Source organism: Arvicanthis niloticus, chromosome 7, assembly GCF_011762505.2.
Source record: "Arvicanthis niloticus isolate mArvNil1 chromosome 7, mArvNil1.pat.X, whole genome shotgun sequence".
Classification (NCBI taxonomy): Eukaryota; Metazoa; Chordata; class Mammalia; order Rodentia; family Muridae; genus Arvicanthis; species Arvicanthis niloticus.
In genome coordinates, this window is record NC_047664.1 from 81,918,504 (window position 1) to 81,935,480 (window position 16,977).

The window sequence follows — 16,977 nt, forward strand, 5'->3', positions numbered from 1 at the left end:
TGATGTAATTGCTCCTTTCACCTCCATGTTCTAAGACATATCCTGCTGTTGATGATGATGAATTTTGTATATGCATACATACATGTATCTGCACTCCAGGCTTATATGATTTTCATATAGTCTAAGGTTAACTATTTCTACTATCTAAATATAGCTGGACCAGCTAGTGAGTTTGAGTTCACTCTTACTAGCAGCAAAGTTTCTTATTGAGCCTTTCATCTCTGAAACAACATCTGGAAGTATGATATTTTTTCCATAGAAGATCAATATTTTCTGATCTCTAATTTAATAAAATGGCAAGACACAATAAAACAGAAATTTGTCCCAAGGGCTAAAACATTCCTTGTGAGGAATCTGCCTCTTAGAAATTTGAATTTAGAAACATAAGTCATAATGGAGGAGTTTTCAGGTATCTGTAAAGCTTCCTACTGTGAAGCGATGAATACAGTTGAGATATCTACTTTTTAACACCTCCAAAGAAAAATCAGGATGTATATAATCTCTGAAATGTCATGGTCCTTGAGAAACTTGTAGAATATGTAACTTCCTTAGCATTTCAATAGTATTCTGTGGTCTTTTGTTAACAGACTGTTATTAAAGTCTGAATTCTTAAATTGCTTTACTTTTGAAATGCAATCTTTCAATAGTATACATCTCTCTCTGACATTGTTACACACTGGTCTTGTACATTGCCTTTTCTGTTATCCACAGTTTTGTTATGGCATGAGCATCTACGAAAATACCCAAAGACATGAAAATAGCATCACGACTTTTGTTTCTGATGTTCTCCTGCCACTGTGTTGGAGGTGGATAGAAATGCTTCTTCACTAGGTGCTAGGAGCAACGACCTCTTCTAGCTTTGAAAGAAACTTTAAACTGTGTGTGAAAAGTCGCTTTCTAAGAGGTTTGTCTCCTTCTTCCCTCTCAATTCAGAGCCGGATTCGGAGAATGTGGAATGACACCGTCCGAAAGCAGTCAGAGTCATCCTTCATTACTGGAGACATAAACAGCTCAGCGTCGCTCAACAGAGGTAGTTAAGATTGATGTTTCATAGCCATTGCTTTCCTGAAGAATGTAGGAAGTTCTTAAATGCATTGTCACTTATGTGTGTTCTGGCCCCTGTTCCATGTACAGTGAAATCTTGTAGGGTTTGAACCCTGATGAGTGCAGTTTGTGTTTCATTATCTACAGATTTTTTTTTTTTAATAATGAGTTTTCAGGAAATCTTCTCAGAGAGAGATTATAGCATGAGAAACTTCTTATCCTAATCATCTGCCACTGTTATAAACTTATGGGATGTTAGGCCTCATTGGAAGTATTGAAAATGGGCAATTACGTGGCTGTATAGTCTGCTAAGCACCACAGAGCTCCAATTGTCCCAGGTATGAAGCAATTTCATCATCTTTGTGGAAGTAAAAATATACTGTCTAATTCATAGTTAAGGCAAGATGAGTCAAAATTATCTCTCACCTTAGTATCAAAAGATACATAATGACAATCTTGGATATTTAAAGAGCCAGGAGTTAAAATGATGCTTATAATATATTGTGAGTGGAGAGGGGGATCCCTTGTAACACTTGTGGATAAGATGCTCCAAGATCATCACGTAGACTTTGACATGAAGTTATCATCATCTGCCATGTGTGTGAGAGAGAAGCAACCAGTCGAAATGTATCTCTCTGTCTCTCTGTCTCTCTCTGGTGTTTATGTGTACATGTGAGTGTGGGAGAGTATTTGTGAGTGTGTGTGTGTGTGTGTGTGTGTGAGAGAGAGAGAGAGAGAGAGAGAGAGAGAGAGAGAGAGAGAGAGAGGAAGAGAGAGGGAGAGAGAAAGAGAGGAGAAGAGAGAGGGAAGAGAAGAGAGAAATCAGAAATAACGTGGCTGCTATAGAAATGAATGAATACAGTTTGAAGTGAGTGTTGGTAAGCACTTAGCGTTTTATCCAGGAAGCTGTTTTTTGTTTGTTTGTTTGTTTGTTTGTTTTTAACAACTCAATTATTTTATTACTAACACAGTTGTTCTCATCTTAATGTCAAACAAGTTGATCAGACTGTTTTAGGCCTGTTTCCATGAGTGTTTTAATACTGTCACTTAGAAAGAGATTGCCCAGTTCTTCTGCTGTATGATTAAGAACGCTTGTATCAGAGCTCTAAGTAACCTCACATGAAAGGGCAGCACACGTCCACAGGTACAACGTGCTGGGCCAAATAGTAAGCAAGCCGCGTTTGGTGCAGACACACGTGGTTTACTCTAACTTTGTTGAGGTTTGGTTTGCCTTAGAGTCACTGAGATAGTTACTGTAATCAGTGTTCATTTAACCTTTTTTTGTACCACGGTGTGACAAGTAAAAATAATGAATGGGGATTTTTATCCAAATACAAGAACATGCATAAAAATGAAACAGGTCCACTCTTAGTCCTTTCATTCCTAATTTTTTATTCTCTAGGCGATGCTCATTTTGAAAGTCCCTCTCAAGGCCTCTCTTTTTTCAATATAGTACCCGTGTTCTCTTCATGAAAATTTAAAGAGACATCAGCGTATTTCCACTTTCCCCTCTAAATGATCACCCCTGCCCCAGTGGCCTTGAAATTAATTTGCTTGCGGTGTGACTGATGTTCTTTGCTGTGAAATACTGCCATCTGGAAAGGTTTTGCAGTTTGGCCCTACAAAGGAAACTAGCATTCTCAGTGAGATCCTGCTAACGTACCTTGATTACAGAGATCACAGCAGCCACAGGAGAGTTGTTGCTTAGAAAAGGTGGGACAATGGGACTTGAATGCTAGTCTTTAGGCCTATTGTAAGGATGGAGGTACTATGTTAAGTTTTTCTAGTATTGTGATCAGATTTAATGTAAAAACACCATCCTATGTAAGATCGGTAATACATGGTTTAGTGAGCTATTTTTCTGACATTAGCGTAAAGAACAATACATAACAGTATTTTTTTATTATTTATTTCCCATTAATCCTCTCAAATTTCATCTATTTGAAATATACCAATACAAAGATGATTGGGCCACTTTCAAATAAATTCAGAGGAAATGAACCAATTTTGAATTGACTGGTTTTACATGATCTCTACTCTTTTGAAGGTACTTAATGAGGCTGTTAATTTCAGGGTCTTAAAATTCTTATAGTATGTCACGTTATTTCAGTAAAGAGCTGGGGAAAGGGCAAAAACGCATGTTGATGTGAGGTGTGTTCAGGCTGTGATCTTTTTCAAAGTATACACTCTTTCTTTTACTCGGCACAGTGAGTGGTACTGCACGTCACAGGGCTTTTTCAGTTCCTGTGTTAATTTCCCTGGGACACACCTCCTTCCCCAAATGTCTCAACTGAGAAACTCTTCATTTTATTTTTATCTCCTTTTATCTTGGAAAATTTCGTACCTATAGGCGATATACCTCAATCATACTCATAATTGCCCTCTCTAGGACTACCTATCACATCTTGCTTCAGGTTTATGCCGTTAGTCTATTTATCTATCTTTATTATTTTACCTTAAAGAGTCCGTTAATGCTGAGTGTATAGTTATGGGTATGGGGCCAGTCACTGATATATTGCCAACCGTCAAGGACCTACACTCCCAAAAAGAAGTCACTCTTCCTCAGCCCTGACACCATCAACTGTCAAATAACATCTAGAGTGGGAATAGAGCCCCAGGAGAATCTCCCCAATTCATCTCATTATTTTTTAATCTCCATATGATTAGAGAACTTTGAGAATTTATTTCTTCATATTATATCTCTAAAGATAGTCTTTAACCTCCTTCTTTAATGTTGTCTTATTCCCCAGGATCATATCTTCCCTGCATTCAGGCGTGTGTAACATATTTAGGTATGTGACGTCCAAGATTCATATTTCCAAATAAACACGTCAGTCACCTCAGCAACATAAACAATCATATCTGTGTGATCAAAGATTTATATCCTCTGTTATTAAAATAAACATGTTATATATGACATCTTTGCATCTTCATATATTCTAACCTTCTATTCATTCTTAGGTTCAGCTATAAAATTTAGAAATAATAACTTCATACCTAAGTTAGATTTGCACTTCCATTTTTGACTTTAAGAGTATTGACCCTTGGAAACTACAAGCTACGGTTTAAGAAGCTTTTATTTTTAATTTATATTTTCTTCCTAATTCATATTACTGCTCAGCATATCAGAAAAGTATCATTTTAAATTTTGTATGTCTTAACCTAGTTTCTTTCAGTCACACTAACTTAGGCCATATTAAGGATGAAGAGTTTGTCATGAAGGACAGAGAGAATTTTAGTAATTTTTTGTTATTGTTTGGTTTTTTCTTTATTCCTTTATTCCTAGGTGTTATATAAAACTCCGAAAGTGTTATTGGTGTTTTTTCAATGTAAACTCTATATTCTTAGCACAGTATTGAACATCTTGGCAAATCTTCAGTTCTTGCAACCAGAGCCACAACCAAAGTACCATTGTTGATGGCACGATACAACCAGGGAAAGGGACCTTTAGAACAGTGTATGGTGAATGCAGAGTTTCAGCAAAGTGTGACTTCCAATAGAAGCCAACCATTCCACAAGCTTAAGTGTCAGCAAGAGGGTTTAGTTACTGGTTTACTTAAATATTTACTGTATTGTTGGAAGGCTGTGGCTGTGTTCAACTGAGCTCCTCACAAGATTACATACAAATAAATCAAACTTTCTTCTCAGTACTATATTGTGGCACTGGGTAATGTAGTCATCTTTCCAGTCTTCACTCCCTCTCAACATTTCTGCTTAGGAAATCTCATCTTGAACAACTGTAATAGAATACAATTGTAACAGTAAATGTAAATTGAGTTTAATCTATTTTTTTCTGTATCTAAATAGAAATTAAGATTCTGAAATAAGGTTTTGTTACATTTTTGTTATCACAAGTATTATAGTTACATTTAATTTTCCTTTCATTTAATTAATTAAATTGAGTTCAGACATTTTTTGTTACAGCGAAGGTTTGCAGGCTAGCTCCTCCAATGTGCTGGGGTGCAGCAACCCTAGCCCTAGGCTGTGGTAATTTCAAAGTTTTGCTTCTTCTGAATTAGAAGACAAAAGCATCCCCCCCTCTTGTGAGATGGCTTGGCTAGTGTCATAGGCTTTTGTTTTTCCCTCACTTCCTTACCTCTGTTTTGTCACACAAGTTAATATGATCTAAATATTATATATGGATATCTAACAAGAAAGGCTCTAGGTATTTAAGCCATACAGAGTTGTTTCATGTTGGAAGAATGACCTTTACATGTCTAGCACTTGTTTATTCCTGCAGATAGATTCTTATTTCGTGGTTAAGAGTTATATTGATCTCCATAAACATTCTTCGTCCATGTATGTAGTCAGTAAATTCATGATGGCCCGTGGTTATTTATTTTCATAAATTTGTAAGAACACAGCTACTTACCTTTTGAAACCTGATCTGATCTGCTAGCAGCATGTCCGGAGAAATGGAAAAAGACTGCCACCAGAAGACATTTACAAGTTCTGACTTCATTCGTGGCTTCACACTGTAGCTCTCAGAATTATACAGTCTAATTCAGTGACTTCTGGCAAAGGCCTTAATCTCTTAGAGGCCTTGCAATAAGGATCTAAATGGAATGAAAACTGAGTCTTGCCAGTGTTTCAAGGAACCCAACATTAAAATTCACCGTTCACTGCTTGGCATTTCCTTTCCTGTTTTACTATCCAGAAAATGGTGGGATGAATGAATTGGTTCCCTAGATGCCAAGTAAAACAAGTAGTGATAATTTACCTAGGATGACGCTAGCTTAAGGAGAGCCAAAAAAAAAAAAAAAAAAAAAAAAGGAGGAAAATAAAAAAAAATTAGTAAAACTGGTAAAGCTGTCCCTTCTAAACTAGAAAGAAATGTAAATTATATCTATTCCTATTTTCCATTTTGATTTGAATCTATATTTTAGTAGCAATCAAATAAAGATAATGTATTTTTCCTTTCCTTATACCGTGATATAAGCAAACACTGTCTCCTGTTTACTTCCAAACCCCATCCTACCCTCCAGAAGCTTAGAGAACAGTAGTTCGATTCAGACAGCCTTGCTAAATAACCATTGTGTAGGGAGCAGAGATGTGAGTAGACCTGTTCTTAACGCATGTCTTCTCAGAGCCCCTATTGTCTTTCTCAGGAGGCTGGTCACTGAAGCAGAAGCAACTTCACAATAAATCACCTGCTACCTCATTAATATTCAGGCTTCCAAACATATTTTGTTTTTATGCTTTTAAAGCAAATGCAAATGAACAAATGTAAGGGGCGTTTGACTGTGATTAATGATTTATATAAATTAAAGTTACTAGGGTAAAACAGCACCCTCACTCAGTGTACTTTATTAATATCAGTAAATACGATTTGATTTATGTGCATAAAATAAGTGATATTGCCCCAAAGCCCCGCTGTTCTGAAGGATTATAAAATCACTCACTGTAAATATTAACCAACTCTTAATATAATCTGACATCTACTTCTGAAGTTTGCAAAACGATTTAATAATCTGCTTATAGTGGTAGCATAGCTTCATAAATCAGAACTGCATGCTCAACATACGTTTTGTTATGAGCAAGCATTATGAAGCGCCAATGAGTATTCTGGGGCATAACTCAGCCTTTCCACAATTATATTTATTCTGGTGTTTTCATTGCCCCTACGGGGGGGGGGGGAGGTGACGGCTTTCTATATCAATTTCTTCCTTTGGATGTGACATCAATAAAAACTCAAAGTTTAAACTAAACCTAAAGAAGTACCGTAAGGTAAAGGAACCTCTTTTAGAAATCGAATTTAATAACCAAGTGCAGCACAAGTAATGATTTTTAAAGGTGAGACACTGATTCAATTAGAGGAGTAATGATATTAATGTGATTCCTAGTTCAAGGAGGCCAAATGTGTCCATAACGAATGTCCCAGCCACCTGCAAAAGGAAATACATTACAGATCAGTTTAAGTCAATCAGGGGCCAAGCTGTTTGTTTTAAGGTCTTGGTAGAAGGGAGAAAGCAAGTGCTTCTGAAGAGTTACTCAGCAGCCTCCTCCTCCTCTCTGCTCTACCTCTGCCCTGTCATATGGTTTCATCATATAGTCTAATCTTATAGGAAGTTGTACAGTAGTGAGCATTGTTTGTATTTGTTCTCAGTCAATCGCTAGTCGGCTACCTGTAGTATCTCTATCTTTTCTGTCTCAAAATCAGGCAACAGTGAGAGAATCCTTGGTAAGTTGTTAATGTTAATGCTGGAGAGCCTTCTTACTTCCTTTTGAAATGTTACTACACTTAATATCATTTACTAAAGAATACAATTTGGGTTTTTTTACTTAGGCACTGCCTTTTGTAGAGCGATGTGGGCATGCAGCATGGGATATGGTGGCACTTTTCTCTGTGAAGGCAACAATCTGAACATTTGAGGTTCTATGGTAGCATCTCATTGTGGTGGTAGACCACCCAAGGATGATGGAGACTTTTTTGGCTCATCATTTCAGAGGTTGCCATCTAGAGTAAACTGCCTCCATTAATTTTCAACCCATGACAGAAAGAAGATGTTAGAAGGGAAACTGCTCAAAACTGCTCGCCCCGTGGCATATGAAACAAAAGAAAATAGGCAAAAGCCAGGGCAGAGAGTTACCACAGTCACCTACTTTCTTCCTGTAGCCTCTTCCTACCAACGTCATAGTACATACATGTTTTTTCAAGAATATATATATTTTTGAGTTACTTTTTTTATATCTTATATTTTATTTACATTTAAGATGCCATCCCCTTTCCCCATTTCCCCTCCCTAGAAAACCCCTGTCCCATGCTCCCCCTCTTTTTTTTGCTTTTATACAATTTTTTTAAATGTTAATCAAAGGATTTATAAGTTTGGTAATGCTCAATCAGAAGCATAACCCAATACCCAACCTAGATATAAAGACTATCTTTGACTGGTGGAGACATGTGAACATCTGCCTCCATGCCCCCTCTCTCTTTCTCTCTCTCATCACCTAGCTTCTCCTCTCCATCATCTTCTCTCCTTACTCCATCAAGAATATATTTTTAAGTGACGTTTTTTACCTAAAATGACAACAAGATATAAATTTGAGGTAAATAAGAATTAGTTCTATTACACTATGAATTAGTATATGTAAAAGGTGATGTATGATTAATAAAATACTTATTAGAAAAAAGTATAAATTGTAATACATATAATTATACCCATCCAATTAAAATGGCATTTATTAAATTGTAAACAAAGGCTTACATTTTACTCACTCAGTCTAACTTTCAGTATACCAAGGATATGCTTGATCGATTCTCTGGTGATTTTCATTATGTTTTCTTCATAATTCATTATCTATATAATGTGGCCACTTTATTACACAAGTTGCCTAATATTATAGAAGAGACTATACAACCCTGGGAGGTTGTTAGTGGATTAGGAAATATTAGAGAGGATATAATGACTGAAGGAAGACAGTCAGTCTTTAAAGAATTAGAAACAGTGTTATTTGCAAGATCCGCCATCTAAACACAAGGTAGTGGGTTATGGTAATATGTAAAATAAGCCTCCTAAATAAAGGAATTGTCAAAATTCTCCTCATTCTTGAATAATTTCCTCAATTTATACTTTAGGGATACTTTTGAAAATGTCATGCAGAATTTTATATTTCATTATAAAATTTTCAGAAAGAATTGGTTTGTTCATATGCCTCTGCCCCCATTGACCCCACATCTTGTGCCTTCCTTGTATCCTCCCCTCCCCATTCCTAGTTCATGTTGCACATGTCTCTTTAATGCTCACCTTCAACACCTCTTTCACTCCCTCATGATGTCTTCTTCAGTTTGATAGCCTTTGTCTACACTCACACATCTACATACCTTCATTAAAAATCAGGATCCACATACAGGAGAGAACATTTAAGTTTTTTTCAGACATGTGTTGCATGCATTGCTTTCAGTTTTATTCTTCAAGTAATTTTTAGAGTGGGCCTTTTGAAAGCAATTTAATATGAGTTATATAATACAAGAAAATACCAAAAGTAGGCAGTGATTTATACTAATATCTTTATGTTCTTGACTTGGGTAGCTATTTTATATTACTAAGCAGCCACAGTTTCAAGAGTTTTGAAATTTTTTGGCAAAAATTACCAAGCATATGAATTTAACCTTTTAAGATTAACTTCATACCAATTTAAGATTATGAAGACTCTGATTATGAGGAAATTAATCAGTGAGTTATATACAAGTTCTGGAATCAAAGAGTTTTATTTTTACTAAGTTAATTTTATTAAGGAGAAATTTAGGCTTGTTGCTAATTTCTGTGGTTAAGAAAAGTCAGCCTGTTAATTTTGGCCTCAGTGTGATCTTTGGTAAGCACTCAGCCCTAGTACACAGGTAAATAGAACACATAAATACATGTTTTGAGCACGAACCATGAGGTTTCGAAGTGAACTTAACTGGGAATGGTAGGACATACCTGTTATCTCATCAGTAAGGTGTCCTAGATGAGAGAATTTGGAGTAGCAGTCAGGACTAAGCAGTGACGAATAATTTCAGCAGAAATAAAAACAACTGAGACAAAGCAAAAGGGAAGGGAAAAAAAGGAAGGAACATAAGTTCATCACACTAACAAGCAGCTGCTTCATCTGTTGAGAGCAAGTTTCATTGAGAATCCTGAGTCCCAATCCCAGCACCATTGGTTAAATTACCAGATTGTGCATGGCAATTTTACCCAATTAATTTTTGAAACCATCACTAGATATACAACATACTATTTCCTTCACTAGCAACAGGTTCACTATGTGACATCTGATACCACAGAGAAAATATCAAATGAAAAAAAAAAAAACCCTAAATTTAAAAATCTTTAGAAGAACACATAGGTTATAATTAAAACCAAAACAGAACAAAATATGCAAGTGAGACAATGAAAACCAGAGACATAAATAATATATAAAAGAGATTAGTGCTCAGATTATATGAGGATTATCCACACATAAACCAGGTAAAAATTCAGTGATTCAGAAGCAAACACAAAAATACCAAAACATGTCTCATGTCATTCACACGGTGAGTAACAGAGGACAATGGTGACAGGAGGTAGCAAGATGCAAGTCTTACACTATTGAGTCTCAGCAAGAATTTGACAATCCGTGCTGCTCCAGGGGATGTGAGCTGATAAGAATGCTCCTGACAACATTCTAGAGATGTGCTGTAATACAGAAATAATGCACACATTGACCCATGAACTTGACTTTGAAATATTGGTTTCAGACAACCTCACCATTCTGGACGTGAACAATTAAGAGAAAGTAGAAGGGCTGAGACAGTTAATTCCTCACGTTCTAACCTAAAGCTATGAATTGAAATACTAAAGAAGAGGCTACAGCTCAGCATTCAGCGTCCTTCATTTTATATTGAACTAACAATAAGCCATCCTGTACTTTAGAGGAAATGTGTCATTGAAATCCATCTTAATAGATTCCCAGTGAATGAATTAGCTATTAAAAGAAGCTGAAATATCTCCAAACCATTTGAATGAAATTTAATAGGCAGGTTGATTAAAATTTAATAGCAACTTGTTGGCTATTAAAAGTGCACAGTGTGATAAATCAAGGTGTCAGGTCTCCAATTTATGACTGAAGAAAAAAAATGACAAATGAGCTCTTGACTTTCAACAAAATATTGCCTCTTGACACTTTGTAACTTCATTCATTGTTTGAAATGAAACACTAAAATGGGAACTTATGTTGAGAGTTATTTTACATAATTTTAAGGGAGCCAGACAGATTGCTTTAGTTGTTTTCTTAATAAATGACTTCATGTTGAATATACAAGATTATCTATTCCATAGTGTAACCCTACAAAACTGAAATGAGTATTGATCATATTGTCTTTTGATAGGCGAGAGTGAAGGTACAGTTATTACTTTGCTATAAAGAAGAAGTAATAGGGAGAAAACCAAATATTTAAAATAATAATGTCTTTGAATTGTTTCTCTGAGGTTTTAGAAGTTTTTATTTTTAAAAATAAAAACTACCTACTTTCATTTTTTTCTAACCTATTTTGCAGAGCTTAATATAGAATAATCAAATATCATCGAAAGGTATGTGAGAGAATATTACTGAACTCCAAGAAAGATCAGAATAAAATTCTGTTGAAACCTTTTTTGTTGAAGGGGATCCTAAAAATGCAAGAAAACGGCGGTTTTAAATATTTGCATATAAATCTAGCAAAGTCTTGTATGACCTCGAATCAAAAAGCTATATGTTCAAACATGATAGAATTACAAAGAACAGAGTGGAGGGTGAGTTAAACAAAAGAATTACCATGGTAAAACTGATTAGAATAAACAGATATCCATCATCTTCTCATTAAATAAGACATTGAAGATGAGGCCTCTTGTTCTGTGGTTCTTGGGTTGTAATCTCTTATTTTATTGAATCATTAAGACTTCAAATCACAAATTTTTTTTTTAGCTATCTAAATTTGGCGTTCAAATAAGAAATACAAGCACATTAAAATTGCAGTGTGAAGCATAGTACAGAGGACCAATCAAGTTATTTTTAGATCTTATCAGTATAGTTTCGTTAGCTTGCTGTCAAGAAGAAATGCTGTTTGAAATATTTCTCCAAATGATAAAATAGACATTCAAGTGTGATCCAGACTTTCATCCTGTCTCAGATCTGTCTCCTGCTTCAGTTTGAAAGCATACTGCTCTGAACTAACCCAGGTTACACTGTCATTCTGATGTCCTGATATCAGAACATGCACTCTATTGCTAGAAGGAAAGAGGTAGTATGTTCTATGGGGAAAATCCTAGTTAAAACAATAAGGCTTGATATTTTACTCTTTGTGGTTCACTCATTCAAAAGCCTTTGTTATCACTCTTAAACTTTAGGTACTCGTAAAGGGAAAAGGAAGTAAAGTAACCACCCTTTGAAATGATTGTCTTTTCCAGGCATTAAATCCTGTTTATTTCAAAAACCGTAAGAGCAGCTTCTCTGGGTTGTTCACCATAGAACATAAATATTCTATTTGATATGCAAGTTTCTTGCATCAGAAATAAAAGGCTTAGGGATTGGCTCTTTCTGAATAACTATGCATATGTGGAAATTCAGTCTCAAATCCTTTTTTTATTTTACTAGACATCTAAATCTTATTTCTGTAGCAAGTATATAGGTATGAGAAGGTAATAACAAAATTCTGTCTAGGAAATAGACATTTTTTACATAGCTCCTTCATTTTTAGCCTAATTTAGCTTTCCCCCCCCCCTTTGAATTCTGGCAGACACTTTGGTTTGTTTGTTTGAGGACATTGGTGTTACGAGCAAACATTAGCATTTGAGGAACATTTTATCACTACAAAGAATTCTATAATGGTTTATTTCTGCCTGAACAATTTCAGTAGTTAATGAAGCCAGTATTGTTTTTGAAGCAAACAAGAAAATACCTTCAGCATTTGGCCCATGAGCACACTTTAAGAAATATTTTAAATTCATGCTATAGAGGATCTGGGTTTGGTTCCTGGCACCCACACAGTGACTCACAGTCATCCAGAGAGTCTGATGGCTTCTTCTTCTGGCTTCTGCACGAACCAAGTATGCAATGTGATATGCATATTTACATGCAGACAAACACTCTTACCCATAAAGTAAAAACAAATCACTCCTTAGAAACTATTCAAGTTTGATTTCATGACTCATAGACAGCACCAATCTCAGACAAGTCTTTCATTCATTAAGCAGAGGGTAGTTTTGTTTCTTTGGTTGGGCTCTACACTCTTGGAATAGAGCATTTACAACAACCTCTACATTAAGTTTCCCTGTAGTTTAAACACTTTTCCACATAGTTAGCTATCTCTGGTCCCGACAAACTTATTTGTGTCTCAAACCAACCAGTAAGCTTAACTTTTAAGCTAAAAAACAGTGACAGATGGTCTGTAAACACTGAGCTTCTTGGATGTCTTCAGCGATTTCACAGCTGTGAGAAGGGAAGTTTACAAATCAGAAGTCAGTTCCAGGAAAGAAGAAGAGACAAGGTAGACAGATTCCTGGAGAACAGTCTCAGAATTCAAAGTGACCTCCATCAATTGGGGAAACAGCCAGAAGCAAACAGAACAGACTGTGTCAGACTAGTGCAGTACAGGACAGCCACAGAGAAAAGACACAAGTACCTTTGAACACAAAAGATGGAAGACGACAGGTTCTGCGCAGGTTTTCAGCTGAACGATTCAAGCATCAGTAACAAGCTGAAATTAATTTTCATGTTTGTTTCTCTCTGCATAGTCGGTGCCACCATTCAAAAGTATAATTGTCGACCCCCATGTGAGTGCAAGCTGTAGGAAAGAGGAACTCATATTTCCTTAAAGGATTTCTCCCTTTAAGGGATGTTGACCGAGAGCTGCAGCCTGGTAAGGTTGCTCTTAAAAAGCAAAAGCAAAACAACAACAACAAAAACCCATAAAACAACAACAACAACAACAAAACCTCCAAAACCTATGTGGTGTAAACACAGCTTTGAAAGGTGCTTTCTATCATCAAATAAATCCAGGAAAGAGCAATGATTTGATTACGAACTTATTTTCCTGTCTCTTCTGTAGGAACACATTCTGGGAGTAATCTCTGTCTTTATGCTGTTTGAGAAATAGCAGGTCATCATGTACTATTACCCACTCTTGTTCTTACTGCTGAAGCCCTCACTTGAAGTAATACTCAACATGTGTCTAACTAACGTTGGTCTCAAATGGTACATGAGCTATATAAAAGGAGGAGGACGGTAAAAAAAGAAAACAGAATTTGAGATAGTCTTTTCATTTCATCAGCAAATGTCTCCTCATTCCCAAACTAAAGACTAATATACATTTCTATTCCAGAGAACCAAATTATTTTCAAATTTATAATTATAGCATGAAGAGTAGATGAATCTCCAATGATGGCTGTGGGTCATTCCTTGTGACTTATGATCAGTAACTAACTGGTTCTGATGTGCTTCAAAGCCTGAGGAAGTGTTCTTCTGAAAATTTAGGTGAATGAGACTGAACTGGTTTTATGTGATGAATACTTACCTTAGTGCCTGCAAGCATTTCAGTCGTTGTGTTCAGCCTTTCTCAGTCGATGAAACTTAACTTTAGAGCTCAGCTTGTTTTCCTGTATCCATAGTTGCACTATCTGAAGTGCTTTGAAAGTCTACTCCATAATTCTAAAACATACAATCAAATAAAACATTTGGAGAACTGAAATGGAATATTATTCTGGGAAAGGCAGAAGCAGAGGGATTATCTGTAAACACTCTAATAGCATCGCTAGAATTTATTCTGGAGTTCTTTCATTTCCAGTACTTAACATTTTCCCTTTATATTCTGGGATTTTTTATAAGATAAACAATAATAAAAAAATTTAAATATTAAGCCATCACCTTCTTGTTTATACAGAATTCTTTCAAACTGTTTTTTATTTGTTACATCGCTTCTTATATATTACTATAAAATATTTTTACATTATAGGGGAAAGAAACAAATATTTGATAATTTATGTTCACTTTGCTGTGTGTTTGTGTGTTGTGTATGTATTGTTTGTGTTTGTGTGTGTGTGTGTGTGTGTGCATGTGTGTGTGTGAAGGCAGGCCAGAGGAAGTGGTTATCACATCTCTTCCTCTATTATTTTTCATCTCTTTGGGAGAGGAGTGGGTTTGTACAGAAAAATTATGATTATTTTACAGGATTTTTTAAGTTGAAATTTTTGCTATTAAAATATAATTACATCACTTTCTCACTTTTTTCTTCTATCCTCTCCTGTCCTTTACAACCCACCTTGCTAGCTCTCAAATTCTTCTTCACTTCTATTTCTTTAATTGTTATTATATATACATATACATATACATATACATATATTCTTAAACATGTGCTAAGTCTATTTGTATGTATAAGATTTCAGGGCTGGTTTTGAGGGTTAGGTTTTTTAATGATCCTGGAACTTTACTGATTAAGGAAAGAAAACCAGTAAGCTGCAGAGAAACTCCGGCACTCACATGGTGTGTGCTCAGCCACAGCACTGGGCTTCTCTCTTACCTGGGCAGCTGGAAGTCAATGCTTTCATGGCTAGGGCTTTATCACCCAAACCATCTCCGGTCCACAGATTACATCTTACTTTATACAAAGCAAATAAATAAAACATGTGAAAACTTCAACCCTTCATTTGTTCTCCAATTAACTCCCATTAAATCGCATGTAGTAATTAAGGGATGTTCAGAGAGATTCAGGAATCAAACCTTACCCTTTTTTATACTTGAAGGAATGTAAATATTTTTGAGTATTTTCTATTTTTAAGTTTTTGACATTAGTTCATGCTAAGTTATATTTTTCATTTTCTATTTACATAGAGTAAAAGTGGAAGGGAAATTATTTGATTCAGAATACCAACTTTCTGTAGTAGACACAATTTACATATAACTTGTTTTTTAAAAATGTTTTATAGACTAAATACTGTGTCAAACAATCATAAATATATATATATAAAACTAAAAACCATAAATGTTTAAGCTTTAAGACCTTCTATTTTTGTCATGACAGCACTGAAATAAATTGTTGTTAACTTTAAAGAGTTATTGTCTCATATGTATAATTCTTCACTGAAAAGTAACATCCTGACAGACTTATCACATGAGTAAAAGCAGGCCTCATACTGCATAGTGAGGGAGTATTTGTATGAATATATATGTATCTTCAGCCAGCAAATGCTTACTACTTACAAGTGAATACTTTAAAAATCCCACACAGTATATACAGTGACATATTGACGGAAAGATCTGATACTTTTGTCTTTAGTGTGCTGACAAGCTACATGCTGCTTTACCTTAATTCTTTGGTTTCTCACTTTTGTGGTTAAAATAGTTGTCTGTTGACTAGCAGCTTACCAGACAAAGGTTTATTATTTTAAAGAATATTAACGCTACTGTCACCTAATTTCCCCTTATTGCTGTTAAAATGTTTCTATGAGTGGAAAAGGGTTTTGTGTTGCTAACCCAACCTAGTTTATTTTTGTTATAAGGTAACTATAGGTCTGAGTGTAATTGTACAAAACAATCTGGAGTTACCATGTATGCCAGTATCTTCTGAAGCTGAGTATCACAACCAGAATATTGACCTGTAACATTCCATTCATCAGCTTTATTGGAACTGTGCTTGTATGATTATTTGTTGTGTGCGGTTGCATACTCAAGATTATGCTTCTACCATCACCGTCAGTATGCAGAATAGTTTCCTATTTATATTATTGCACAGCATGCTCTTGTGATCATGCCCCCTTACCGTTTTGATTGTCAGCAACCATTCCTTTTTCATAATTTCCCCATATATAATGAATAATAGATGGAATGACATAGTATATGAACTTGGGAGTTGGTTTTTCTCTCCTGTCCATAGAGATTTGGCTATTTTTTTTTTTAAACTGTGGTTGGCTCTCTTGATTGCTTAGTCGTCTTCCACAGTAGGATATGCACTGTCTGTCTATCTTATAAACCAGTTAAAATAAATTCAGGCTCTTTTCTGTTTGGGGATATTAAGAAATACAACTGCTGTGAATTTTCATTTATAAATTGTAGCATGAACATAGATGTTAGTGACTCTGTAATCAGTGGTACAAGAATGCAGTTGCTGGATGACATAGTTTTTGTTGAATGAAAAACCACCAACTGTTTCCCAGAGAAACTGTTGTTTATATTCCCCACTCCAGTGATAAGTGATCCATCGGGTTTCTCTGTGTTTTTTTTTTTTTTTAACCTCACTCTGTTGCAGCTGCCTTTTATTTTTATATGTTATATGATTATGATTTTAAGCCATGCCTATATGGATAATTACAGGTGGTTTTTTTTTTTTTTTTTTTTGGTTTGGTTTTGTGTGTGTGTGAGCTTACCTAACATTTGGGCATCTTTTCTATGAAAACTGTTTATAATTGTCTGACCTGTTCCCAAACTGGATTTGTTTTAATACTG

At 35.4% G+C, this 16,977-nt stretch overlaps 1 protein-coding gene across 10 annotated transcripts in view; it reads left to right on the plus strand.

Moving 5' to 3' along the window:
* The window catches only part of Adgrl3 (adhesion G protein-coupled receptor L3), a 721,722-nt gene that overhangs the window by 687,900 nt on the left and 16,845 nt on the right, over positions 1–16,977 (plus strand). For 9 of the 10 annotated variants that reach the window (XM_076938716.1, XM_076938717.1, XM_076938710.1 and 6 more), the window contains one exon: positions 934–1,030. In XM_076938716.1, coding sequence (XP_076794831.1) covers positions 934–1,030 — 97 coding nt within the window. Of the gene's footprint in view, positions 1–933; positions 1,031–3,794; positions 3,924–16,977 lie in introns of those variants that run through there. The other variant, XM_076938715.1, reaches the window with a different exon arrangement.